This window comes from Nomascus leucogenys, chromosome 21, assembly GCF_006542625.1.
Source record: "Nomascus leucogenys isolate Asia chromosome 21, Asia_NLE_v1, whole genome shotgun sequence".
Classification (NCBI taxonomy): domain Eukaryota; kingdom Metazoa; phylum Chordata; class Mammalia; order Primates; family Hylobatidae; genus Nomascus; species Nomascus leucogenys.
In genome coordinates, this window is record NC_044401.1 from 27,206,710 (window position 1) to 27,218,473 (window position 11,764).

The following is an 11,764-nucleotide window of genomic DNA, read 5'->3' on the forward strand; positions in this document are numbered from 1 at the left end:
ACAGAGTCTCACTCTTTTTCCCAGGCTGGAGTGCAGTGGTGTGATCTCAGCTCACTGCAACCTCGGCCTCCTGAGTTCAAGCGATTCTCCTGAATCAAGCCTCCCGAGTAATAGCTGGGACTACAGGTATACACCACCATGCTTGGCTAATTTTTTGTATATTTTTTCAGTAGAGATGTTTCATCATGTTGCCCAGGCTGGTCTCGAACTCCTGAGCTCAGGCAATTCCAAAGTGCTAGGATTACAGGCATGTGCCACCGCACCCGGTCTATATATTTTTTTCTTCTGGATGGGAGTTACAGGATTATAATGAAAAACTTAGTGACATTATATGTGGCTAAGTGGAAGAACATCTTGTCAAAGGAAAATGATTTTCCTTATTCACATTTACCCTTTCAGGGGCTCCGTGTGGTATTTGGGCTTTGCTATACGTTACATCAGATTAAGTGAGGAAGACTTCATTCAGATTTTGAACTAATATTTTTAGTAATCCAACTACTCTGGAAACATATTAATTCAACAAATATCTACTGAGTGACTGCTGGGGAAAACAAAGCAATGATGGAGACATATACCTCCTAGAGCTTGAACGTAGTGGGACAGACAATTAACCTAGTAATTAAGAAAGAGAATGTGAAGGATTATGACAAGAGATTCACAAAACAAGGGTTCCTATTCTGATTTCAAAACTAACTGCTGAAGTCAGCGTATTTCTCTAGTATCGAACTATACAACTCTCCTATGTATATAAATCATATTTATCCTTTGGAGTGATGATGGCAACTGTACCCAGATTTTCCCTAAATTATTACTGTAAATTTGTTGAACTTTCAAACATGTACTTGGAAATATGACCGCTCTGAGATTTGAGCACTGGTGAATGTGCAAGGGAGAAGGAAGCACTCGGTGTTAAAGAGCAAACCGGGAAAATCCATGATAATCCTTAACACCACAATCCAGAATTCTCTTCTAGGAAGAACAGGAAGATGGCACTCCATTTGCATGTTTCTTGACTGCATTAAAAAAAAGTTTGTTTTGTTTTGCCTAGGTTATACGGATCATTGAGAAAGGGAATGAAAATACTATTACACAAGATAGTTTTGAATATTACCTGGAATGTGTTAATAACAATTCCTTCTGGTGCACTTCAGGAGTGCATTGATCATGCTTCTGTTTCATTATTTTAAACAGATAATGTATCCAGTGCTGAGGGTTGGCATGTAAATGTGACCTTGAATATTCGTCCATCCACGGGCACTGGCGTTATGCTTGCCTTGGTTTCTGGTAACAACACAGTGCCCTTTGCTGTGTCCTTGGTGGACTCCACCTCTGAAAAATCACAGGTAACTTAACTCTAAACCTATATGAGCCTTGTTTTTCTTTTCATTTTTTAAAATGTATACATAGCAGTATTTACCTCAAAGGACTATTTTGAAGATTAAATAAAGTAACTTATGTAAAGTGTTTGGCACAGTCTCCAGCACATCATTAAGGACTCAAAAAATGTCTATTATTGTTACTTTTTTCTGGCTTGTTTCCAAGGTCTGAATGAAGAAGTAAGGGGAGGGAGGAATGAAAAACCTACCGCATCTATACCTAAGATTAGGCCGACTCTCACACAGGCTGCTTGGAGCCATAGAGTACATAGAGATCCCCCCTGATTAAGAATCCTTTAAGCGTTGTGGGAATTAGTCTGTACTGTCAACATAGAAGTGAGTCTAATTACAGTGCACTGTCAGATATTCAGTGCTTAATTATAATGTTTTGTTCTTTCTTACACTCTTAATCTTTTCTCCCAAGAGTAAGTTAGGAAAAAAAGAGAAAGTTAAAACTTGGTTTCTTACTGGCAACTCTTATTTGAAATTAGGAGGAAGAACACCAAAAAGCCTTAGATGAAAGGAAATATGAGGGTTATCAGAAAATCTATATTATTCAGACTTCTATTAGAGCATAGTCTTTCTGTTTATGTGTCATCCACAGTGCATTCCAACAAGTTACAGCAAGAAGCTGATGTTTATGCCAAGGCTGACTTGGATGCTTTCAGTAGATTTTAGAAAGAGACCTACGGTTGAATAATGTCTATTGTAGTAAAACAAGTTATGCTGTTTGCAACTTAAAGTATGATTCAGGGAGGAGGATGGGAAGTTTCTGGTGGTTAACCATAAGTAACGTAAAAATATCCTGATGAGTTTTTTTTTGTTTTTGCTTTTGTTTTAATCTCCTGTCTTTAAGGAGATTTCTACATTTGGATTTCAGGGGTTTTTTGTTTGTTAGTTTGTTTTTCTTTTTAAACAAAATGGAATTCCTATCTTCAACACTACATTCATGTAGTGGAGGAGGTTAACGCATGCCATGTCTGATATTTATTTTATCTTTTGAGTATTTGCCTCCATGGTTCTTTCTTTGCATGTCAGATTTCCTTCTCAAAGTCTATGCAATATTTCATAACACTATTCCAGATATCATTGATCATTTTGGAGCATTTTCTTTATTGACAATCTCTTTTAATGAGTTTAAGGATACGGACATGTACAACACAATAACAGATTTCCTCAAGTAACCTATATTTGCAAAGTTAGTCTTTTCACTTAAAATAGGTATCTTGGATTCCTAAACAAACATTTCTGACTATGTTTTTATCACTTTCCTCTATGCCACGTAAGCTATAGGAAGAGATCATACTCAACACATGGAGTAATTTAGGCATAACGGCAGTTTGAAAGGTTCAGCAGAATGAACACATTTTCTTTCTGTAGAATCTTCTGGTAAATGTTCTATAATGTACTGGTGGCAATCCCTGGTTTTTCTTTCTCAGGGCCTCTTCACTTATTTTATCCCAAGTCTATAGGATTGCTTGTGTGGCACAGAGAAACCAGTTAGTCCTGCTGGCATATGCTTACTAAAGCATTTTAAATTTCCCAAGTCTTTTATCAACAAAGAGTGATTCAACTCCTTCCCTTTTCATATGTAAACTTGGAAATTAGGAAGGCTCATAAACAGAAAGATATAAGGCACTCCTATAGGTTCCGGTTGTTTTACTGAATTTTCAGAAACCAGTATACATTTATATTTTAGCTAAACTTTGAGTTTGTAAAACTAATGTGTATTTTAAATTTTAGTCATAATTATTATAAATTAGTCTTATAATAATTAGTAATTTTTCCCTTAAATTTAGAGGCTCTATCATACATTTTCTTTACTTATTGAAATTTAGTTTTTGACTTTGAAAAACTCAAAAGTCACTCTTAAGCAGCATTACTCTTACTCCTTGCTTATATTGAATCTTTGCTCTGCTCTTCAGGATATTCTGTTATCTGTTGAAAATACTGTAATATATCGGATACAGGCCCTAAGTCTATGTTCCGATCAACAATCTCATCTGGAATTTAGAGTCAACAGAAACAATCTGGAGTTGTCGACACCACTTAAAATAGAAACCACCTCCCATGAAGACCTTCAAAGACAACTTGCCATCTTGGACAAAGCAATGAAAGCAAAAGTGGCCACATACCTGGGTGGCCTTCCAGGTATCTGCTTACTTTTTCTTCAGTTTTAAAAAGTATATTTTAATCAAACCGATAATATTTTAAATATGTAATTATAGTAAAAAAGCATCAGAAGGGAACATAAAATCCAGTATTCATTATTTTTTTTCTAGGGGCTAGTACCGACATTTTATTGGCATATTTTTGTTTTGTTTAGTTTAAAAATGTTGAACTAAGGCTGATCAAGTTTTGCTTCATTTGGCTATCCCAGCCAGAAAGGATATGTTATTTTATTTTGTCATCACAATAGTCTTATAAGTTCAATATTTGTTCTTATTTACCCAATATTTATTCATCTATTATTCAGTTCATCTTATCATTTATCCAGCTTTTTTTTTTATTTTTTGAGATGGAGTCTGGCTCTGTCGCCCAGGCTAGAGTGCAGTGGCGCGATCTCGGCTCACTGCAAGCTCCGCCTCCCGGGTTCACGCCATTCTCCTGCCTCAGCCTCTCCGAGTAGCTGGGACTACAGGCGCTCGCCACCACGCCCGGCTAATTTTTTTTGTATTTTTAGTAGAGAGGGAGTTTCACCTTGTTAGCCAGGATGGTCTCGATCTCCTGACCTTGCGATCTGCCCGCCTCAGCCTCCCAAAGTGCTGGGATTACAGGCGTGAGCCACTGCGCCCGGCCGGGACATAAGGTCTCAATAAAAGTTGGATAAATGGGGCCAGGCACAGTGGCTCATGCTTGTAATCCCAGCACTTTGGGAGGCCAAGGCGGGCGGATCACAAAGTCAGCAGATCGAGACCATCCTGGCTAACACAGTGTAAACCCCCTCTCTACTAAAAATACAAAAAGTTAGCCAGACGTAGTGGCGGGCGCCTGTAGTCCCAGCTACTCAGGAGGCTGAGGAAGGAGAATGGTGTGAACCCAGGAGGCGGAGCTTGCAGTGAGCCGAGATTGCGCCACTGCACTGCAGCCTGGGTGACAGAGGGAAACTCTGTCTCAAAAAAAAAAAAGACCTTATGTCCCAGGTGCTTGCAACATAGTAATAAACAATCTAATGGCGAGGTAGACATTAAACAACTAATTAGGAAAATATCAAAATAATTAAAATTGTGATCACTTTTATGAGGGAAAAGTATGGGTTGCTTTTAGAACCTGAAAATACGACTTCTTGCCTGGTCGTGGGGGCCAGAAACAACTGGTCTGAATAATAGACTAAACTATAAATCTGATACTCAACAGGCTAAATAAATTTAACCAGGTCTGAGAGTGGGGATTGGAGTTATTATGCAAGTAAAATGTTCCGTGTGTGGGCAAAGTGGAAGGGGATGACACGCTGGAGGAATCTGTAGGATATCAGCAAGGGAGACGGTAGTGTAGAGTGAGGCTGTGAACTGGGCGATTGGATGGATTGTTTGTAGACCTAGTTCAGGATCGTAAGTCTTATAATGAGAGACATGACACTATGAAAAGTTTTAGACAAGGAAGTAGTATAACAATATTACAATTTTAAAAATTCACCCTGCATGCTGGATGGAGATGGATAGGTGGGAGACAAAAGTGGGTTTAATTGAGATGATCTGAGAGGTTATTCAGTAGTCCAGATGAAGAAGCAGTGACAATAGTTGTAGTATCTAAACTACCATCAACTGTTGCAAAACAAACAGTCTGGACACTGTTTAAAGTGCTTCAAATATATCCACTTGTTTAATTTTCAAAATAGTCCAGTGAGGTAAGTGCTATTATTATCCCCATTTTACAGATGAGGAAACTGAGGAAGCTGCAGGACCAGGGTGATAACAATGAAGATGATGGACAGTGAATAGATCAGAGATATGTGTTAGAAACAAAATTAATAGGATTTAATGACTGAAAGACAGGTATAAGGATGACTTTTAGGTATCTGGCATGAGCAGTTACATGGATGGAGATTCCATTTACCAAGATGGGGATAACTGGGGGAAAAGCAAATTCATCTTTAACTGAATATTGGAAAATATGAAATTGGCACCAATATTTCACTTTAAATGGAAAAAAAAAAGAGGCAGAAAGTTATTTAGAAGCATTTTCAGATAACATTTGCAGTTTATTCTCATGGGGAGAATTCTGTTTGATGTCTGGACCTCTGATAACCTTTAATATACTGCTTAAACTGCTCATGGTCTTGATTTCTCATGTATGGAAATTGTATCTGGGGTTCTGGGAAATAGAAGTAAATAGGCTTTAAAAGCTATAGAAAGACAGGTAGATAGATAGATAGATGATAGATAGATAGATAGATAGATGATAGATAGATACATAGATAGATAGATCAATAGAGGTAAGTAGCGAGCATGCCTAATTATTAGGGAGTAAAATTATAGTTTAAATGAATAAATTCTATATTGAAATCTACCTACTACCTTATCCACAAGTTAGTTGAATGCAATTTTAGGAAATCAAACCAAAAAAGAGTTTAAAAGAAGTAGAATTATCAAAATTTCAGTGGTTTCGGGATTTTGGCAACAGCACTGAGGACTAACTTCAGGCAAAATGTCTTGAGAGAAAGAGTGGGGAAAATTTGAGAGGAGCTAAGTATTGAGATATTAAGAGTATAAACTGTGGGATGGGTAAATTATTAATTGCATGCAAAGTAGGCATGTTAAATTCCATGTGAAGTACTAAAACCCAAGAGAAATGGATGATTTTGAGTAATTTCTTTCCTCAAAAAATGAATGAATTTGAGTAATTTCTTTTCTCAAAAAAGGAAAAGTGGCATAATCTATGATGTTTAGCCCAACTTGAAAGGGATTCTTAACAAATGCTATGAGCTCATAGTCGTAGTAAAGTAGAAACTTTATTCACTGTGTTGGCAAGTTAGAAGTTGAAAATCTAAAGGTTTTTTTTTTTTGGCATAAGGTACTGAAGATGAAGGATAAGGGCTAAAGAATATCCATTGTGAGTTAAGATTAATGGAGAGGAGAGGCCTAAAAAGAGGAAGGAAAATTGCTATTTTTAGGAACTCTAAATAGTACACGAAAGTGAATCCTGTATCATGACCTATTGTATGCTCAACAAAAAATTATTTCTTTGGAAAAATACAGAAATCTGCTTTTATTCCAACAATAATAAAAGAGACACATTGATCAGAGATTTCCAAGTAGCTATAATTTGGAGTTAAGAAAATGATTTAACAATGCTTAAACTGTTGCTTAAGTTTAAAGAGAAAATAGTATGTTATTTGTATAATAAAAATAGAATATCACAAGAATATGCTTGTTTCTACTCTTCCTCAAATATGTTTAAGTTTAAATGGAACTAATTGTGTTTATGAAATCCGAGGAACTCATGACATGCTGAATTCAATGAAGTACAATAACATGTATATCGGAGTCACTTAATGTATATTTATGGAATAGAATTTCATTATTAACTTTTCCTTTAGGATTAGAATTTGGTTGGAAATAGGAAGTCTGAATGACTTCTCTCACTGTAAACAAACAAGATTCTAAAAGTCTTGGACTAATATTCTAATATTTTACTTTTACAGATGTTCCATTCAGTGCCACACCAGTGAATGCCTTTTATAATGGCTGCATGGAAGTGAATATTAATGGTGTACAGTTGGATCTGGATGAAGCCATTTCTAAACATAATGATATTAGAGCTCACTCATGTCCATCAGTTTGGAAAAAGACAAAGAATTCTTAAGCCATCTTTTCTCTGCTGATAATACCTTTTCCTTGTGTGTAATTATACTTATGTTTCAATAACAGCTGAAGGGTTTTATTTACAATGTGCATTCTTTGATTATTTTGTGGTCCTTTCCTGGGATTTTCAAAAGGTCCTTTGTCAAGGAAAAAAATTCTATTGTGATATAAATCACAGTGAAGAAATTCTTACTTCTCTTGCTATCTAAGAATAGTGAAAAATAGCAATTTTAAATTTGAATTTTTTTCCTACAAATGACAGTTTCAATTTTTGTTTGTAAAACTAAATTTTAATTTTATCATCATGAACTAGTGTCTAAATACCTATCTTTTTCAGAAAGCAAGGAAGTAAACTCAAACAAAAGTGCATGTAATTAAATACTATTAATCATAGGCAGATACTATTTTGTTTTTGTTTTTGTTTTTTTCTGATGAAGGCAGAAGAGATGGCGGTCTATTAAATATGAATTGAATAGAGGGTCCTGATGCCTTATTTCAAAACAATTCCTCAGGGGGACCAGCTTTGGCTTCATCTTTCTCTTGCGTGGCTTCACATTTAAACCAGTATCTTTATTGAATTAGAAAACAAGTGGGACAAATTTTCCTGAGAGCAGCACAGGAATCTTACTTCTTGGCAGCTGCAGTCTGTCAGGATAAGACATCAGATTAGGTTGGATAGGTGGGGAAATCTGAAGTGGGTACATTTCTTAAATTTGGCTGTGTGGGTCACACAAGGTCTACATTACCAAAGACAGAATTCAGGGATGGAAAGGAGAATGCACAAATGTGGGAGTTCATAGTTTTCCTTGAATCCAACTTTTAATTACGAGAGTAAGTTGCCAAAATGTGATTGTTGAAGTACAAAAGGAACTATGAAAACCAGAACAAATTTTAACAAAAGGATAACCACAGAGGGATATAGTGAATATTGTATCTTTGTAATCAAAGAAGTAAGGAGGTAAGATTGCCATGTGCCTGCTGGTACTGTGATGCATTTCAAGTGGCAGTTTTATCACGTTTGAATCTACCATTCATAGCCAGATGTGTATCAGATGTTTCACTGACAGTTTTTAAAAATAAATTCTTTTCACTGTATTTTATATCACTTATAATAAATCGGTGTATAATTTTAAAATGCATGTGAATATCTATTATATCAACTGTTTGAATAAAGCATAAAATTACATAACAGACATTTAACTCTTCATACAATGAAGTAGTTCTTCAGTTAAAAGACAGATAAAGCTAATATTTGAATAATATTTATGGTTGGGTGGTAGACTGGAGCTCAGAAGGTGAAGAGAAGCAAAAGTAACATGTATCTTTGGACACATCCCAGAAATTGTCTTGCTAAATATAATTTTTTTCCCAATTGCCACCAGGTACTATGAGGGATGAATATCAGCAAGTGACTATTGATAATTACATTCATGTAAAAGAGCAAGGAAAAAGAAAAACAGAGAAAACATGAGAGAGGGAAAAAAAGAGTGAAAGAAAGGAGAGGAGTTCCCTGCTTCTCGTTTGATTATGTCACATACAAGTCAGATATGGGGATCAATTCTACCTTTCACATCAGGAGCAGAAACCTTCCTGCATGCAATGATGCTCGTAGGGGCTCCAGAGACGCATTTATAAATTTCATCTACCTTTGAGATGTGCTCATACGTGGCTGGAGAGAGGGTCTAGACCTATGGCTAAGAATCTTTGATTGATGTTTAATTTTGAACTTTGCCAAGAAATATAGATTCCTACTTTTAAAGAGTGGTAGAGAACAAGGCAAAGTGGATATTTGGTGCCATTTCAGCTTTGTATATAAGTGAGAAAAACTCCAAATAACAGGGCCATTACAGAGTCCCTTAGAATTCACCTTTTGAAAAAGCTTTCTTTTTTCTTTTTACTTTTTGAACATGTTATGTGAGATGGTAATAGAACTTAACCATTTGCAGTGGTCAGTGATGGATCAGTGAAAGCAGTGGTTAATTTGTAAGAACAGGACTATTCACCTCATTTCTCCTGTCTGAAAGTATAATTCTAGTCTCAGTCCCTATATGCCGGTACAATAAAGTATTTCCAATTTTCTTTCTAGAATTAAGGAACTGGTGGGATTAATGGAAAGAAGACTTTTTCATGTGAAAATTTATTTTTTCACAAAGTAATTGCCTATTTATTTTTGCATTCCCCTGGACCTTTAGTTGCTATCATTGGTGGGAACTGAAATAATAAAGATGAATATCTGAAATAATTTTTAGATTTCATCATGTTGGTATTAATATTGATTTGGGAGATGACGCATTCACTACAGACTCAAAGGACAAGTATGATCAATTTCTAATTCATTCAGCAACAAATATTTATCAAGCACCTACTCTACTCTGTGCATGTGGAGTCAAAAGCAGTATGTCTGAGGGCTAAACCCAATGGAACAGGAAGTCACAATACTCAAGTTGGCCCTTGGTAGTCCTCAGGTTCCTGTTCCTTGGAGCTACAAAGCAGCTCTTTTTTGGTCATCCTAAGAAATTGAAGTGATAAAACTTTTGGTCGGCCGGGTGTGGTGGCTCACGCCTATAATCCCAGCACTTTGGGAGGCCCAGGCAGGCAGATCATCTGAGATCAGGAGTTCAAGACCATGGCCAACATGGTGAAACCCTATCTTTACTAAAAATACAAAAATTAGCTGGGCGTGGTGGGGGGTGTCTGTAATTCCAGCTAGTCAGGATGCTGAGGCAGGAGAATTGCTTGAAACCGGGAGGTGGAGGTTGCAGTGAGCCAAGATTATGCCATTGCACTCCAGCCTGGGCAACAGGGTGAGACTCTGTCTCAAAAAAACAAACACCAACAAAACCTTTTGGTCAGTAGTTTGCTCCTTCTGAAGAAGATTGTTTTGATGATGGTCTTGCACATGAGTTTCTTGCTACAGCAAGCTTTGAGCTTTCAGAGAACCTATATTTGAAAACTGGATCTTCTATGGCAGAGACATTGCTTAGGGATTCATCTAGTGCTGTACAATATAACCTCTGGCTATCTTGTATTTATTTGTGTTTGCAGAATGCGAAGGTGGGGGCAGTTACCTGGGTCAGCATACATGGGTTTTGGGTATATATTATTAATAATATAAACGGTGCAAGGCCAGATTACGAGGTCAAACTGACAACGGAAAAAGATCTTAGCTTCAAGTTGTGAAGCTAAGAGTGTCAGAAATAGAGGGGAACTGAGTATGGGGAGGTTTGGAACAAGTTGAAAACCAGTGAGGTTGGAGGGTATTTCCTGATCCGCAGTCCATTACTCTGCAGTGCTTTGGACGTGCCACGGTGTGGCAGTTGTCTTACCTGCAGATAAGAATAGCATTTGGTGAATTTACAGACTCATTTCTGCTAATCTACTTGCCATAACAAGCCCTCCTCAAAGAGAATCTTGTTTTCATGGGAAAGAAATTGTAAAGTAATACCTGCAATTTGCTAGTGATTGATTGTCTTGCCTGCTAACGTTTCAAACTGAGAAATCTGGAATCTCATTCTGTAACTGGGGTGTCCCCACTTGACACATCAAATCCTTCCTCAAGTCTATTTGAAGAGAAGGGAGAGCGGGCCAATATTTAACTGACATAGGAAGAATCTGGCATTATTATCTGGAGGTCCCAAACAATAAATATAAAAAAATTAATTTAAATAAAGGCAAATTGAACACTCGGGCTGACACTGGAGCTTCTGAAGATGAGCATCTTCCTGAGCCAACTCGGCATGTACAGACGGCCACAGGGGACTAACAACTGGCTGTTCTGAAAAATAGGCACAGTCTTAGTCTGCCTTGTACATGTAGCTAGCCAAGTTGCAAAGCTGGGATTGCAAGGCAAGTTGCAAAGAGCCAGGATGTCTGGGTCAAGAGTCCACACCCAAATTTGAAACTACAGTGTTCCCGTATTCTTACTAGTTATCTCAGCACTTAGTCAATGGTACATGGTTGGAATGAACAATTCCAACAAATGTAACAATTGGTTGGATAGAACTAATCCTATCTCCAGTTCTACATATAACTGGTTGTGATATTAAATCTCAGTTGTTAATATTAATCACTTTAACATTGCGAAGATTAATTATGATATTAATTGAAAAATTTTCTCCCATTCTGTAGGTTGCCTGTTCATTCTGATGATAGTTTCTTTTGCTGTGCAGAAGCTCTTTAGTTTAATGAGATCCCATTTGTCGATTTTGGCTTTTGTTGCCATTGCTTTTGGTGTTTTAGACATGAAGTCCTTGCCCACGCCTATGTCCTGAATGGTATTGCCTAGGTTTTCTTGTAGGATTTTAATGGTTTTAGGTCTAACATATAAGTCTTTAATCCATCTTGAATTAATTTTTGTATAAGGTGTAAGGAAGGGATCCAGTTGCAGCTTTCTACATATGACTAGCCAGTTTTCCCAGCACCATTTATTAAATAGGGAATCCTTTCCCCATTTCTTGTTTTTGTCAGGTTTGTCAAAAATCAGATAGTTGTAGCTATGCGGCATCATTTCTGAGGGCTCTGTTCTGTTCCATTGATCTATGTCTCTGTTGTGGTACCAGTACCATGCTGTTTTGGTTACTGTAG

The 11,764-nt window shown here is 36.9% G+C and overlaps 1 protein-coding gene across 1 annotated transcript in view; it reads left to right on the plus strand.

Annotated features, from left to right (window-relative positions):
• LOC100600356 (protein S) overlaps positions 1-8,387 on the plus strand; it is a 98,645-nt gene extending 90,258 nt beyond the window's left edge. Inside the window, exons 13-15 of the mRNA XM_003261687.3 lie at positions 1,192-1,343; positions 3,302-3,527; positions 7,021-8,387. Of these exons, the coding sequence (XP_003261735.1) occupies positions 1,192-1,343; positions 3,302-3,527; positions 7,021-7,181 (539 nt within the window). The 3' untranslated portion in view covers positions 7,182-8,387. The remainder of the gene's footprint in view (positions 1-1,191; positions 1,344-3,301; positions 3,528-7,020) is intronic.
• The last annotated feature ends 3,377 nt before the right edge of the window (positions 8,388-11,764 follow it).